Raw genomic sequence first — 17,056 nt, forward strand, 5'->3', positions numbered from 1 at the left:
TGCATTGAAGTTAATGATGAGGAGGGATAAAAAATAGGGAGAACTTTCACCTCCTGCATATTTGACCTCCTCAGCTTCAGCTTTCCCATTTTAGTGTGTATAAATGTGACGATCACAGCATTGCTGGGGTTGCATAACCACAGGAGAGAGCACATTTCAAATTAATCTGATTCTCAATTTATGGCAGGATTCCATTTTGTATCAAAACAAGTGTGAGCAACACGAGTGCCAAGTTTTCCCATCTGCCACCATATGAAGTCGACTAAACTCCATATGAATGAGCTTTTGGATGTTCTGCTGCATAGGTGGTTTAAAGTGATTTAAGAGAGGCTGAAAGTACCGCAGACTGTTTCCCTATCCAGTCCCCAGGAGAGACATTCATACCTGTCATATTCAGACTGCAGGCTCCACTGATGTCTGATACCTGTCTGTGGCTGGTGTAGAGGTAGCAAACATATCCACATTCAAAAACACAATGAAGTGGCATTGGTCATGTAGGACAAATCTTAGCTGTACGGATGCATGTAAGTTATTAGAATGTCATGATTTCTTAATGGAGTTCTGAGCAGCGCTCTCAGCTCTGTTCAGGGTGATGCCACCGACTCACTGCTCAGCCTGTTTGCAGATCAGGCTGTTGAACAGTCCCACACAGATACGTATATGGTAGCAGCTGACCTGAGACCTGCAGGGGTCACATATCAGTGTTGCATCCCCGCACAGAGCTGTCGACCTTTGACCTCACATGTGCTTGATGTCTCTCTGCCACAGGTCTGACAGTGTTTTCTTCATCGACTCTTTACCAGTGCAACAAATGTACAATCTATTTAAGTGCCATAGACCAAGTGCCAAGTGTTCCTCACTTTTCATAATGTCTTCCTTCACTGTCACGAGTCGACATGTGCTTCATTTAAATTAAAGATCAACAATTTCCAAAATATAAAGTATAGTTAAAAAAAACTTGACATCAGTTGCAAAAAAGCACTGAAACATGTAATTATCCTCATCATTTTCTTTTAATTATGAATTTGTGTAACTGAAATGGTGGGATCCCATCACAGAGATTCCCTCTCACATTTCCTCATGAATCACAGCTGAGGCTGTGTGTTTACTACGAAACACAAAAACAGCGTGTACCTGAGGTGTGTTATGGGAGCAGACCTCTGTTTTGCACATTCCCTGTCTTTAATGGCTTTTCATTGTGCAGGTGATGGAAACTAAGATGACATCTTAGGTAAATACAGAACACAGGTGGCAGCTGGGGATTCCACCTTTTACAATGTTTTTTTAAAAAGTTCAACAAAACATACCAGCTCCACTAAAATAAGATATTCAGAGTATGCAAGTAGAGTCTGCAGTACTCCAGCAGCTGAGAAGACTCCCACTTTCAGGAAAATAAACCAAAGATGACTTACCCCGTTATCAAAACCAACAATTTCTTGACTCCTGGATCAAAGTTTCTCAATAAATCCAGACGCTGAGTAAAGAGATGAGTTCCAGCAGGAGGAATCAGTCACTCTAGTAGCTCCAGACAGTAAACATGCATATATCTCAGCCCTCTCCCAGTCTTTTTCTATCTGTCCAGACACTTGCATTGCTCTGCCCCTTACTCCATCCGCTCTCTCCCTGTTCTCTGTTTACTCCCACTCTGACTCCAACCGCAGAGACACCTCCTGTTGAGCTCATGTAAAACAGTAACTCTGTAGATACATTTACTAACATATAGCCCGGTCTAAACCCCTCATAACTAGTTTCTTGTTAAGATCTAAGTTGAATATGCATGAGACCTTAACCTTGCTTATGTTTTAATCTCACTTTAAATAATGAAATGCTTCATAACTTAATTTAAAGTTTTTTTAAGCAGCCTTTATGTTTTCAGATTAAAGGATAGGGTCAACCCAGTCAGCTAAGTTCCACAAAACATTTCTGGAGCTGAGCTAAAAGCCTCCAACCTAGACTGGGTGTCAAGGGTGTAAATATCATCTTTTTAAATCAGTTTGGGATCTCAGGGCTTCCAGAGAATTGAATTGCATGGAACTATTTTTTTGATTGTTTCAAAACAAGTCCCCATCTCATTCTTCCATTGTTTAGGAGAATGCTGCAATGCTGTTTTGCTGTGAAGCTCCAGAAATGTTTTGTGTTTTCAGTTTTTGGCGAACTGTTCCTTTAAGGGACACTTAAAGCATGTGATTCTGAGATTTAAGGGATCCTTCATGTATTTTAAGAGGTGTGTATACAAATCATGTGTGTACAATGTTTCACAGTCGACATTGCACTAAAGTCGTGCAATAGAAATTCTGCTTTTACTTGATTTAAATGCTAAGATAAGTTTTAAAAGATCAGAAATTGCACTTGTGTTAGTTAGGTCCACCTTTTTCTACTTATTGTAAGAAATGATGTTAAGATGCTGGGATGTCAGACATTTATCATGTTTAAAGATTTTCCCCCCAAAAGGAAATACTGTTCACTTATACTGTCCTGCAGTCTAACAGGTCAGAGCCACTGTGAAAGAGGTGCATTGTAACTTTACAAGTGATGCTTGGACAAACTCTCCACATCCTCATTTGAGCAGCAGTTTATGGAAAGACCTAGCAAGTAGAGTCATCATAACTCCAACTGCTGTGGGGGTACCTGCCTGCCACACAATGAGCACTTTTATACACAGTCACCTCTCAGTCGTAGTTTCCAGGGGCACAGTGTCAACTGTAGAAACAACCAGAAACATCTTCCCTTTAAATCATTTGTTCATAATGAATGAAAAAAGAAACATAAAATGCATCTTGTCTGGCGTAATCCAAGTCTCCTGAAGTCCTGAGATCCCAAATTTAAATAAAAAGTAATTTACACCCTCAACATGCAGTTGTGGTCGTGCACCTACTTCAGATGAGGTATAGGTTTTAGCTCAGCAGCTACAGTGAAGAGTTTAGCTTTAAAAAGGGTTTAAATAACGTTTTTTCACATCAATTTGGGATTTGTGGACTTATAAACACTTGGATTACGTCTGACAAGCTGTATGGACTTAATGTTGTTTTCTCTTTTTTTTTAATTGTTTTTCACATATTAAAACAAGTCCCCATATACTTTAGTTGTTTAAGAGAATGCTTTAATGTTGTTTTGCTGTGAGGCTCCAGAAAGTTTATGTGCACTACGAATCATCCTACTGTTTGTCGGCATGGAGCTCAGTAGATAAGGACTGAATTTTAATGTCGGGTTTTCTTTTAGTGGACTAAGTTGAACTTCACATTCAAAATAAAAACACAAACATCTGTCAGTGAAATCAGATTTTAATAGACAAATAAATGCCACATCTTTATTCCTCATACAGCGGCAGTCTTAGGGTTTGACTTTTGTGTCCTTGCAGGACATTTTGCGTCCAGGGAGCAGCTTGCCAATAACTGCATCTGGTGGAACAGACATGTGTGTTTACACAGACCAGAAGCTCCCATTGGCTTGATAGAAAAAACACAACCAGGTTCCATATTTATTGAGATCCTGAACGTAGAGGCCCGATCTAGAATCACTGCACCAGGTTCCCTCGAGTAAGTCATTCATAAAGACTTGAAAGAGCAAACTGATTCCAGATCAGTGCTTCTTCTGCACTGTCAAAATAGATAAATAGCAGCCCAAGACATTTCTCGTCACTCAGTAGAAACACACAATTACATTTAAAAGTTATGAAGGTCAACCGGCACAACTCAACACTCGTGATTTATAATACTAGACAATTCTGTCTGCAGTTGAATAAAACAGTAAAAGAGGGTGATATGTTCGATATACACTAGGTTGCTCTTTGATCATGTCAGAATACAGGCAGACGCAGTTCTTTGGAAAAACTTCCAGTCAAGGTGAGACCTCACACATGGATCTACATAAAGGGCACCCCATCAGAGAGAAAGTTATGAATAAAGGCAATCCAACCCTGATCACGAGCAGAGACGAGACAAACAGGAAACACATGATCTTCACGTATTACTCTGGGCAATGAGATCGTTTGTTTTTGCATTTGTGCATAAGTTAAATATGTCTATTAAAGGTAGGACACGTAAAATACTGTTACAGGTACACACACAGCATAAGTAGAAATATATAGAATCATCTATCAAACTTTCTAGTGCCTTATTACATCCAGGTTCAAATGCATAAAAATGCACATCATTTCTGGTATTACACTAACAGAAACAGAATGGATACACAGAAGAGTTACAGCATCAATAATATAAATAAATAACAGGAAGGGATGAGAGGTCACGGTGGTGGTAGAGTTGTGTACGTGTGTGTGTGTGTGTGTGTGATGATTTTGTGTCAGTGCATGCATGGCTGTACTGTAATGTGTGTGTGTGTGTGTAGCAACAATATATCTATGAATATACTGTACACCGGAGAGGCAGTGTGGTGCATTAATTTTCACTGGGCTTTTATTAACAGCAGGGTCCAGGCAGCAGGATGCTGGGAATGTTTTCATGCTGTAGCGGTGGTGTAAGGTGGAGGAGGCTGCTTGGGAGGGACGCTGACACTGTCGTCATACGGAGGTAGCAGCACCTGGAGATGAAGAGAAGGAAGAAGAGATTTTGGTTAGTTTAGTTGTTTTATCAAGTGACCTCCTAAAAGAGCAGGTACCATTTACAATCAATGGTGTTGATCTAGTGTGAAATAGAAAGTGATGATAAGTCTGTCGGAGCCATCAAGCAACATATTTTACATCGCCATTGGTGCAAGTCCAGACAAAAATAATTAAACAGTAAAAATGGTGCTTTGGATTAGGAGTTCAAATGGCATATTATGATTTCCTAATAAATAGGTTAAACTAAAGGATTTGAACCAAATATGATTATGTAACATCTACAACTGAAGCCTGTAAGGCAAGCCAACTTTATTTGTGTGGCACATTTCATACACAGAGAGAATCAAACCGGTGAACAGGAAGCACTTTCAAATTAATAACCTGAATTAATGATATGAAAGGAGTCGTATGAAATGGAAAAAAGAATCCAAATGATTATTAGAACTCATTAAATCATTTTATTGCATTTATTGTTAAAAAGTTATATTAAAATAGTTCCATTCAAATGAATCCAAATGAATGTTTTATACCTCATGGAGCACAAAGTTGCATTTTGCCATATGCAGGGAACAACAATCCTGCTTCTTTCTTTCAAACTTTCAAAGTTGTAACATCTGTTTACTCTTCACATTACACAACTGCCTGTCCAGTAATTGGAAATGTTGCAGTCGTTAAGGATTGTACTCTACATTACTAATCAGCAACAGAGGGTCACACATTACAAGATCACACACACAAGACGTGATGCAGGAATTGCAGTGGCAATGAATACTTCTAACCGCCTGCTCGTATTGTTGGTTCAGCAAGGACGACAGGGTTACAAATACTGAAAAGCTTGTGTGTATGCAAATGTATGCTGATAAAAAATATGTTAATGTGCCAGCACCACACAAATAGATGCGTGATGAGACCGAGTTGAGAGAGCTACTGTGGATGACAGCACAGGAGAAGCTGTAGCCCTCTGAACAATATGATACGGTATGTTTTGTTGACTAATAAATGATAAGAGATGTATTTTGGTCCTCAGCTGTCTGCCGGGCGGCAGCCAAGCAATTAATCTGTGTTTCAAAACAAAAAGGTTGATGTAGTACACAGAAAGTGTCCTGAATAATGAGGCTGCTGAATAAGATATAGGACACTATGCCATGTGAAGAAAACAAAAACCAAAGCAGGTGTTAACATCCAGATTTAGTTTTAAAGCTGTACACAGACTGACAGTTTCCTTTGGACAAATGTCTCTGTTCAGTGTCTAGTGTCTTGTCACTTTGTAGATGACAGATGCAGAAGTGAAGTCCCACCACTAGGAGAGAAAATGATAATGATGATAATGAAAATGATGACATTTGTCTGAGAAATCTTGTGATTCTAACCCTCTTCTCTGCTCATCTCTCTCCCGGGTTATTTGACTGTGTGGAGTCAGAACATCTGACGTGTGACTCAACACTCTGGTTTTGCTGTTGACATGATGGCTAACAGACTTGGACGCTTTCTCAATGGTTCAGTTGACTTCATATACAACAACACCATGTGTGTGACCTGTCTCCAAACAATGAGCCATTGAGGGCTTCAGTAAACACAGACAGACTCCCGCTTTCCATTGTGAATGGTTCACCTTCTGATCTCTTAAAGGTGACATGGACATTAAGTAATCAATAACCTTTAACAGCCCCTACTACAGACTAGATCCTCCTACATGGATCAATGCTCACTTGAACTGTAGTGACCTGTAATTGACAGAAACGACAAATAGACATTCTGAAAATGACAGATTAGAATCTGGCTTTTGAGGGCAAAGACCCAACAGAAATGTCAGGTGGAGTGGATACACAGCGACTCAATATATCGTAAAGCTTCACCTCTTTATTATCGGCTTTTCTTGCCTCAGCATGTGACTTTTAATTGTTCTTCCTTCACTTCTAGTGAAAATGTAAGGAGATGTTTTGATCCAATATTGGCTAGAAACTGACTTTTTAAAGTGTGAAATCTCAGTGCAAAATATTATTTACATGACCATCATGTGATATGTAACATTTCTACATTAAATGTAAAAAAAAAATGACCCGACCTTTGTTAGACATTTTGTTTTTAACCAGATAAATGCATAATTTGACCCAAGAAAATGGTGTGTTTCATTTGGTCGCCTGTCTCTATAATTACCATGGAAAAAGGAAACATCAGATGAGTCAGGAGGGAAGTTGGAGAACGAGACTAAACATAACGTGAATAAAACTTTAAAACATTACCTCGTCTGCCTGGGTCATGTCGGACCGAATTTAATCAGCAGTGGTAGTTGTTTAATGATATAGACAACAGCTCCCATGATTCCCATGACTGAATTCAGTCTGTACCCTCTCACACTAACAAATAGATTGTTTCACAGTGTATGCTGATTTTGTTCAATGAGGCTTTTCAATGGTTACTTATTGTTTTACCTTTATTGCCATATAATGCACCTGTGTGTGCTTGTGCTTGTGTGTGTGTGCTTGTGCTTGTGTGTGTGTATGACTTTTCTGTACGCCCTGGAATTCACTTCATATGCAACACATTACTGGACTTTTGACCTAAGCACTCTATAACTGATGTACAGCCATGCAAGCTGCTAACCAAAAGCCAAAGACGTGCCTGTGGGATGTGGGGAGCTCTAATTAAATACGTCTGGCTCTAACTGAAAGAGCATACCTGCAGAGGTGAGGATAATGTGAGGAAATAAAGGGGCAGGCTGCTGGCACTTTTCACTAATGATGTCAGTGTGTTGGAGAGCTGCCTTCTGTTTCTCTCTTTACAGCTCAGGTGTTTTACCCATCAGGAGCCTGCGAGCGTCTCTGTTTCTTAAAAACATCACATTAAGTGTGTAAAGCTGTCGAGCGTGGTGGATTGTTTCAAATTGTGTGGAATGTTACACTCAGAGGAGTCTCACGCTGCAGGCTGAGGAGCACAGGTTCCTCAAAATACCTGTGAAACCCAACATACTGCAAGGTCATATAGCAGTCTTAATGGAGCCAGCTATCGACAGCTCCTTATGTGTATGTGCTGAAATACAATTTCTCACAGCTGAACTCTTCGGCATTACGTGGCAGTCTAAACAGTTCATTAGCGTTTTTACAGCCTCATTTTTCTTCTCCCTTCTGCCCCAGTGTAAGTAGTTATAATGAGTGTGTGGGCAGCGTGGTCACAGTGGTCAGAGAGCCAGACCTGGGCAAACAGGACACCGACAGGAGACCCAGAAACACCCAGACAGAGCTCACTTACTGTACTACTACTGTGCCTCAGCCACCGTCATAATGACTTTGCCAGCATGGAGCCTCATCTCTCTGCTCAAGTCTGTCATTCATCCATGCTAGCCTGTGTGAAAGTACCTGCTACTACAGCCCAACTTTATATTTCCTTCCTCCCCCAACATGATGACTTTACAGCTGCCAGACTGGCCCGAGCAGAGGAAACCTACGCAGACGATGGAAACGGTCTGGATTGAATAAGGAAAGCCATTTTTCCACAGGAGTTTGTTGTCTTTGGATATAAAAGAAAGGAGCAAATCAAGATCAAATATTGTTTTATGTTGGATCCTTAGATGACTATGTAGACATAAAGGGTAGTTTAATGGACTATGAATATGGTAACATATAGCACGATTGCACAGTGATGATGTTTTTTCTCATGTTCTCCTCTCGACTCTTACATTTTAATACTTACAGTTAATGCTGACAAAAATATTTTTTCAGCTGTACACTGCATGTGAGCGAGCAATGTCTTTAGTATTAGTGTTGAAGTGAGAGCGCTCAGACCATGTAGAGCTTTTTTACAGCTCATCGGAAAATGTGATTAACATCCACACAGGTGGTCTGAGGGGCGAAAAAATGTTGAAATATTTTTTTCTACTGGTTTTGTTTAACTATAATGTGACTTCCCAGAAATCAGAGCAGCTAAACAGAGCATAGACGCAGCCCAGTGTCGATGCACTTCCATCCCCAGTTGAACAAAACAGACTGGTGATATGCACTTTTTTTCTTATTATCAACAAACCCCATGAAAACATCAGAACCAACAACATTTGATCTTACAAACAAATGCTGCTTGTGTAACCAAAGCCTGATATAACTCACTGTGCTGTGCCAAAGAACTCCATTATTGTCCAGAATCTATTTAAAGGGGCACTATGTAGTTTTGGAGAAGAAAATAAAACTCAGAATGTTAATATTTACAATATTGATGAGGTAATAATACAAACTGAGAAATATTTACCTTTTCCAAAACTCAATAAACAAGCTGTTCTCAGAGGAAAATAATGTCCACAGAACACTGTTTGAGGCTCAAAAGGTGGCAGGGTCCGCCACATATAAACAAAGTAAAACAGTATGAAATTGTGTTGTCCTTTAAGGTTAGTTCAAGGTTAGTTGATTATTCAGTTTATTCAGTCATGAAAACAAAGAGATTTTGTTAATTTAGTTTGTTTAGGCATAAAGAGGGCATCTATATATTTGTTGCAATTTCAGAAAATGTCATTTACATTGTTTCACTAAGAACAAATGGGCTTGGCGTCAGTGTCATCATGCTGATATGGACCTTATGGTAGAATTTAATTCCCCAGAGGTGACTTACTGTGGTGTCGTTGGTCGTGACATAGAGCAGGATTTCAGAAGAGCCGCGGCCGGTCACATATCTGTAGCAGTTCCACACACATGCTATCAGGTAGGCCTGATGGAAAGAATGAAAGAACACACATTAGAAGCCTGCCTGTCGTCAATATCAATTATTATTTAACAGAATCTAAAATTCTACTTAGGGTTATGGTACACAATTATTTGGTTAAAGAGTAAACATATGTATCTTCACGTGATGACACACAAGTGGTTGTTAGCCATGCTAGCGTCATGGCCCTATGGATAGCATTGTCAGTTTGTCCACCAGTTTGGTCAAGACATATCTCAACAACTGTGTCACAGATTACCATGACATTTTGTGCAGACATTTATATATCTTTTAGGATTAATTGTTACAAAATTGGTGATTCCTTTACTTTCAAAAATCTTTGGTTTATGACTAAATACCCACACAAATAATGACAATCCCATCAGCCTCAGCTTTCCTTTGTGTTTTGAGCTAAAAAGCATGCTAACACGCTAAACTAAGATGGAAAACATGGTTTAAATTACAAGAGCTAAACATCTACATGGTAGCATTGTCACTGTGAGCATGTTAGCATGCTGACGCCTGCAATTAGCTCGAAGCGCCCCTGTGCTACAGTGGTGCTACAAAGTACAAAGTTGCTTAACATGGTTTCGAGAAAAACATGTTTTCCTCATTATTATGCAAATGTATGCGCCAAAATGTTCCTTAATATAATTGGGTTATCTCATCTCCAGAGAAGCTGAGGTGTCCTGTTTTTTGCACACAGACACAGAAGGCACCATGACAACATGCACATCAGGTCTCATTGTGCACAAGAGACTGTTATAAAAATAAACTGTCTAATACTGAAGAAAACATCAAATATAGATAATAATCCATTCGCTGAATTCAGTCTGCTTCCCCGTTCTGTCTTGGGGTAATACATCACTTCAGAGTAGCAAAAACAAGTTGCTGTTGTTCTCAGTCATCCAGGAATCATCTGGCTCTCAGCAGGGAGCTTGCTACTGGAACATCCCGGCCAAACACAACACCATCTGCTGCAGCCATCGGCTAGCACAAAGCAATGCCAGACTGAGCTCTGTAACTTCTGTATTAACCCAATTAAGAAGCCACGTTATGCTCTGACAGCTAGGTTATTTTAACGGCCCCTGCAGGAATATGCAGAGATCCATTTGCAGAGAGGCAGGGATCACTCAATTTAGCTCCCAGCCCGCAGCAATTCATACCGACAGTGTGATAATGATGCTGATGGTGCACAGCAAATTATTGCATCACACAGCAGCTGATCCACATGCAGATAAGGATAGCACATGGGGTTTCCAATCTTAAGATTCCCTTATCTATGGCAGTCCAAACCATGTTATCAACTGCTGTTATCAACTGTAGCAGTTTGTCTTACGATCTCAGACTTAACATTGGTTATTAGAGAAAAGGCTTAGACACAACAGTGCCTCGAGCTGCTAACGTGAGCATGCTAACATGTTCAGAATGAAATTGCAAACACGTTAGTGTTTAAGAGCCAATTTACTATGGTCATCGTCCTACTTTAGTGCAGGGGGTACCCAAACTTTTCCCTTACAGGGCCAAAACTGAACTTTAATGGTGGGACACGGGCTAAAAGCAAACACCAGCATTCACAGATTATGAAAAATAATGAATGATTAGGGATCCAACATGATTAAAGAGCATTTTTGCAATATGACAGCATAAACATTATATTTGTTAATGAATGTTATGGTTTAGTGTGTTATTTTGCCAGCATTTGTTAACTAGCGCTAAAAAAGTACAGCTGAAGTACCATGAATGTATGTACCTCTGTACCACGTGTCATGGCATCTAATAGTTGCTGAGATATTTCAGTCTGACCCAAGTGGTGGATCAACTGACACTGCCACCCCTAGAGCCAGGCCACACGGTTAAAAATATACAAGTGATTGACAAGAAGTTTATCACTGTGATATCAAATCTTGCCGATAATGTGGGAAATCCAGCAGCAACAAAAAGATACTGTAGATACCATTCAACTATCAGCTATCAGAAATAACTTTATCCAGGGTCCTGGTATTATGTAGGCTGGCTCACTGTCATGTCTTACTGGGGTCTATCTTTCTCAGAATTGGTAAAAGCAAATCTATTTCCACTCCATTTAAGTCGACATAAAGTCGCATCTGGGCTGAAAGTTACATAAAAAAGCAGCAGCCCGTGTGACAGGGTTGCATAATACATATTTTCTGTTGTCAAAAAAAATGTGTTGTGAGCCTGGCAGACCTGCAAAGAACTGTAAGTGCAGCTACACGTATGAAGAAAATATGTAAAACATCACCTTGAAGCCGAGAATACAGCCGATGAAGAGCAGCACAATGAGGACCAGGCACACGTTGCTGAGAGCAGCAATCTCCTCTTTGTAGGGGAAGTTATCAGGCTGCACGAGAGGAAAACATGAGCAGCAGAGACTTCATGTTAGGTAAAAAGAGCAGCAGTCTTTGGACAGTAATACTGACATGTGAAATGATACATGAGGCATCAAATGCTTACAAAACCCACAAAGAAGTCATTATCCTGCTGCATAATGTAGCTGACTTCACTCACAGCAGGAACGCACTCGAGGTTTCTTACCAGTTGCTGCAGGTAATCCTGTATCGTGTTTGGGTAAACCACAATGCTGACAGCAACCAGGGTGTTGAGAGCAAAATCAAATATTTGGTAGCAGAAAAATGGGATGATCCAAGCGGCACGCAGCTGAAACAGAGATATGTATTTGAGGTATTTATGATGTCTTTAAGCAGAGCTGAGCTCTTTAACCAAATGCTGCTGACATAAATCTGAGCTTGAACGGGGTCGCAGGGAGATTACGATGTGTTTAAGGTAATAAAGCAGGCTGTTTGGATTTGTTGTGTTTTCAAAGACTTCAGAAATAGATGCTGTGTATGTGTGTACAGTAGTAGACTGTCATAGAAATGCTTTTTAAAATATTTTGAAAACCATTGAAGGTTCTCTGATCTCCACTTCTACACACACACACACACACACACACACACACACACACACACACACACACACACACAGGATTAGTGTATAGGAGCAAAGTATGTTCAGTTGTAATCGGCAGCATTTTGTGAGTAGCATTAGCAGCATTAAGACAAATCTAATGAATCATCAGTTTACCTTGTATGCACCATATGTTGCCATCCCACAAATGAGTATCATCAGCAGAGAGATCGCTGAGGCAATGCACATGTCTGAAGCAGAAAGAGAGAGAGAGGTGTATTCAAAGTCAGTCACAGTCAGTGTAAGGTCACAGTGGTTGAGGCACATACAATGCCAAATCAAATTTCTGAAAATACAGCATTATGTTCTGCTGATCTGGGGAACAGAAATTCTGTACAGAGGATAAATGACAAGCTGCATCTGTCAATCAGATATGGAATTAACTTCTACTCTACTTTGCTCCATGTCAGCCTGACCTCACATCAACTCAACATAATAACATAACATCATTCTGTTACATAAGTATAATACTGGGCAAAACCAAAATACAGCACATGTGGCACGAATGGGGAAAAAAATCTGAATTCAGTTCAACATCTCTCTGTCCCCTGATCCATTAAAATGCCGACAATATGTATTTTGCAGCTCAGAGTCAAAGGCTAAATCATATTCGCTCATAAAAGGACACAATCGGACCTTTAGAAAATCAAACACCAATAACCCAAAACAAACCAAACTGCCATCAATAGAGAAGACAGCACCAAGCCTCGAAGTCAATTACAAAGCTGAGAGAGTTTTGGACCTGTAGTAACTGAGTTCTGGGTCAGTGGAAACGAGCTGTGAACACAACACTGACATTATTGTCACCTTTTCAGCAGATATGGCAAACTTACAAACAAAAAGTTGCCTTTATGCAAATCTAGAAGATATAAAGCAACATTAGCATTAATTTCAAATTATGAGTCTGGCCAATATTCACTTTCCTGTTAGCTCTCTCTTTTGCTTTCCACTGACTTCTTTTCAGAAATATTGGTCTCTTGAGCGCCTAAATGCTCCGCTGTGTTCACTAGCTAGTCGCTAAGTTTTTCTGCCGGTCATTTGGTGCTGGACATGTAGTGTACAGTGGGTTTATTGAGCTTTTTCACTCTGAACAACATCATGGGAAAGTTGAGAGATTAGCCTAGCTTAGCTTAAAGACTGAAAGCAGGGGACAATAGCTAGCTTGGCTCCGATAACAAAATCTGCTCACCAACTCCTCTAAAGCTCACTAATTATCACAATTAATGTCATTTGATTCATTTGGACACATAAAGAAATGTAAAGACAACTATTTGTAGTTTCACAGGGAGTTACTGTGCGTGCTGCAAATATACTTTAGAGTAAAGACTGAAAGCAGGGGGAAAGAGCTGACTTGGCTCTGTACGCAGATAACAAAATGTGGCTACCACCTCCTCTGAAGCTAATTAACTGACATGTGAAGTCTTGTTTCTTTCATTTTGACACATCAAAATATGCAATAATTGGTGTTTTTACAAAGAAATTTTCCTGGCAGAAGAGTTGGGAGGTGTATTTGTTAACTTTGGAAAGAGACGTGCTAACTGTAAGCTACTGCTGCCAGTCTGTATGATGGCTAAGCTAAGCTAATTGCCACTAATGAGTGTACGAGTGGTATCAGTCTTCACACCTAACTCTCAGCAAGAAAGCAAATACATGTGTTTCCCAAAACAAGTCAGAGAGCACTGTTCATTGCGTGGTGGTTTATTTTGTGTCTCTCTCACAGCTGAATGTCCTGTTTTTAATATTGGAAGCCCCAGCTGGCTGCTGTACAAGCTTTCATTCTGCTTTGAATGATATTTCTGTGCCAATGCACCAAAAATAATGACTAGAGTCTCTGTCAACAAAAGCCCAGTTTCAAACACATGCTGAGTTATTTGGCTCTAGAATCACTTTTAGTTGATCATCAGATGTATTATTCAGTGGAGTTAGCAGCATATTTACAACCAATATAGACTGTCAGAAGTTACAAAAATTAGAAAACCACACAACAACTGTCACTACAGATTGTTGTTTGTCATATCTGAATATTGCTAAAGTGCAGTGCTACAATAACTGAACAACATCACAGCATTTTGTACACCTATGAGCAGAAGCCATCTTCCAGGCTGAGAGTGTTTCTAATGCAGGGGTGGCAGCCTGCAGTGATGGATCATGGGACACCCTAATCCCTTGGAACTGGGACAAAACAGTCATTCCCAATCAGAGGCTACCAGCAGCGTGTGCTGTGGCCCACCTTCAGTCAGACTGTTCCAGCACACCTGGTCTGTTAAGAAGGCTTTTTAAATGCTCTGCACAGGTGGACATTACGCTTGCACGTCTGTGGCTTTAGGTGTTTGGTTCAATAAGAAGTGCTGACCGATATTTAGACGGATGTGTGAGGTCATTCTAATAACACGATAAATCATTCTATTAGTCAGCTGACAACCCTATTGAGCCTATCACCCCGCCAGCAGAGATTAAGTCATCTGTCACGGCCAATTGTAGGAGATTTAGTTTCAGGTGAAACCGAAACACTAGTTGGATGGAGTTCCCTTACAGAATACAAACAAGCACATACATTTATATGTCAGAAAAGCTGCTGCGGATTTGGAACACAAAGACTCATAACAATTCAGATGATAGTGGGTTTGTGGAACTACTTATAGGACATTTACTGGAGAGTACTGGCCTTCTGGGCTACTTACTGGCGTCATCCATAACATCCAGGTCATTGGCCAACTCAGCACTGGTCAGGTGGTACTGCTCAGGATCACTGAGCGCTGTGAGCAGGATGAGTAACACCACGGCATTGATGAGCTTAGGGGAAAAAGGACATATGGGCAGATGAAGGCAACAATATGGGCGGGCAGGCGGAGGCTAAAATGGGCAAGTGTCAGTGGAACAGTTAGAATGAGAAAGGGGGCAGAGGCTGAAGGTATTCTGACGTGTAAAGACCGTAATACCAATGTACTCTTCCTATACATTATTTCCAAACAGTGACTCGAACCAAATAATAAAAACCCTGTCCTAGAAACTGTGCAGCTATTTTAGATTACATATCTAAAGTAAAAGCTCTAAGTGCAGGCACATACGTCTTTGTTTTGGTCTGGCTGGTGCAGCTCATTATGCAGATGACTCATACATGCCCATTGATCAGGTGAATGTAATGGAAAATTCTCTGCAGTCAATAGGCAGCCTGACACAAAAGCTGCCACCTGAAGAGCCCAAGTGCTAATTTATTCATAGGGAGCAGAGGGAGGATTTTTCCACATGTGGTGTTTGGTTTAGTTAACCCTCTCCTGCGCATTCAGTTTAACAGCAGGATGCATTGAACAGAAGATATCCCACATTAAGAGCTTAACAGCACAAAAAGAAGGTACATTTTTCATAAAAATGGCAAACAGTTGTTTTATATGTGAAATGTTCCCAATCTGAAGGATATGATGATGTAGAGGAGCCTTAAACTAAAACTCAGTGACTAATGCCTATATTATAAACACAACACTCCTTTACAGGCCTCTACAGGTACAAGAACACACCAGTAACCTTATACTATCCATGTATATACGTCACACATGAATAAATATAACAAAATATAGGCTATACTTTAAAGTTTACTGCTATATTCTTTTAAAAGAGGAGAAACATGTGATCATTTCCATGTAGTCAGACTTGTGTTTTAATAATAATGGAATAAAAGCCAGCATGTTGATAAGATCCTGCAGGCTGTGTGAATGCTTTCTGATGAGGTCATGTTTCCCATACGGTGTTTCTGGATGTCTACATGGGTGCAGTGAGTGACAGACAGGCGTTGCTCACCATGTACCAGACCCCCAGGATGATGGTTCCTGTGCGGACATGGCAGCACAGACAGCAGCTTGTGGAGTACCAGCGGTCCCACGGGGAGATCATCATCTTGACTCTGATTTATCACGACTGAGCGCGCATCGAGAAACGATGTCGGTGTTCGTGAGAGAGACGGACCGCGCTGTCCTGTCTGCGTCCGCCGAGCGTCGGTGCTCGCTGAGGAATGACGACCAGGACCCGACTGCGTCTGACCTGTCCGTTACTTATCACCGTGAGCAGCTTAACGGCACGGAGCGGCGGGCGTCAAGCCAGCGTCAGGGCGAAATATCACTTCCGGTTTCAAAATAAAACCCCGATAATAATTACATTTTTCACTATGAAGTACAATGATTATCAGTTATTATCTAAATAAAATTTGTTAGAAAAAGTCTCTCTAAGATAGATTAAACAACAGTGTCCGTTATCTCAAATTTTGCCTTATGTTAGTGACGTATCTTGCAATTATATTCTCATTTATTCGATTGTTTGGTTTACAGAATGTAGAAGAAATAAAAAAAACTCCGCTGCAAAAGCTACCGAGGTAGCATAATAAACATGAGATAGGTTTACTTCTTCAGGACATGTCAATGCCCCAAACTCTGTGTTCTCGTGAATTATAGATCTGTTTCAAACTGCCTAGTAACAGCCTGACAGTGTGCGGCTGCTCCTGTTTCCGGTCTTATTCTGGTCAACTTGACGCAGCTGGATAAAGGCGCATTAACCAGTCCTGATGATAAACAAGGGAGCGTGTGGCCGACTAGATAGGATCAAATCCGGTGATGTAACCCGGAATGTCCAGAATGTTTGAGAGGAACACTTTAAATCGAGAAATTACAGGTCGTGTCTTTTAACAGCATAGTTACATTGTTCAAATTCCAACTACTTCTCCTGCATTTTCAATCTCCCCTGATGTTTCCCTTCTTTTAATCCAAACGTCAAATTCTCTTTTTTGATTTCCAGTACAGCGAGCTTTTATTTTCTATATTTAACCTGCAGGCCTGA

General features: G+C 40.4%; 1 protein-coding gene across 1 annotated transcript; it reads right to left on the reverse strand.

Annotated features, from left to right (window-relative positions):
• Nucleotides 1–4,455: 4,455 nt before the first annotated feature.
• Nucleotides 4,456–16,149, reverse strand: LOC141012602 (lysosomal-associated transmembrane protein 4B-like). Its single transcript, XM_073486119.1, has 7 exons — nucleotides 16,028–16,149; nucleotides 14,914–15,025; nucleotides 12,350–12,423; nucleotides 11,801–11,923; nucleotides 11,508–11,606; nucleotides 9,157–9,250; nucleotides 4,456–4,562 (listed from the first exon to the last, which is right to left on the reverse strand). The coding sequence occupies exons 1-7, from the start codon at nucleotides 16,121–16,123 to the stop codon at nucleotides 4,456–4,458; spliced, it is 705 nt and encodes a 234-aa protein (XP_073342220.1). The 5' UTR covers nucleotides 16,124–16,149.
• Between the last annotated feature and the right edge of the window lie 907 nt (nucleotides 16,150–17,056).

Source organism: Pagrus major, chromosome 17 (genome assembly GCF_040436345.1).
Source record: "Pagrus major chromosome 17, Pma_NU_1.0".
Lineage (NCBI taxonomy): Eukaryota > Metazoa > Chordata > Actinopteri > Spariformes > Sparidae > Pagrus > Pagrus major.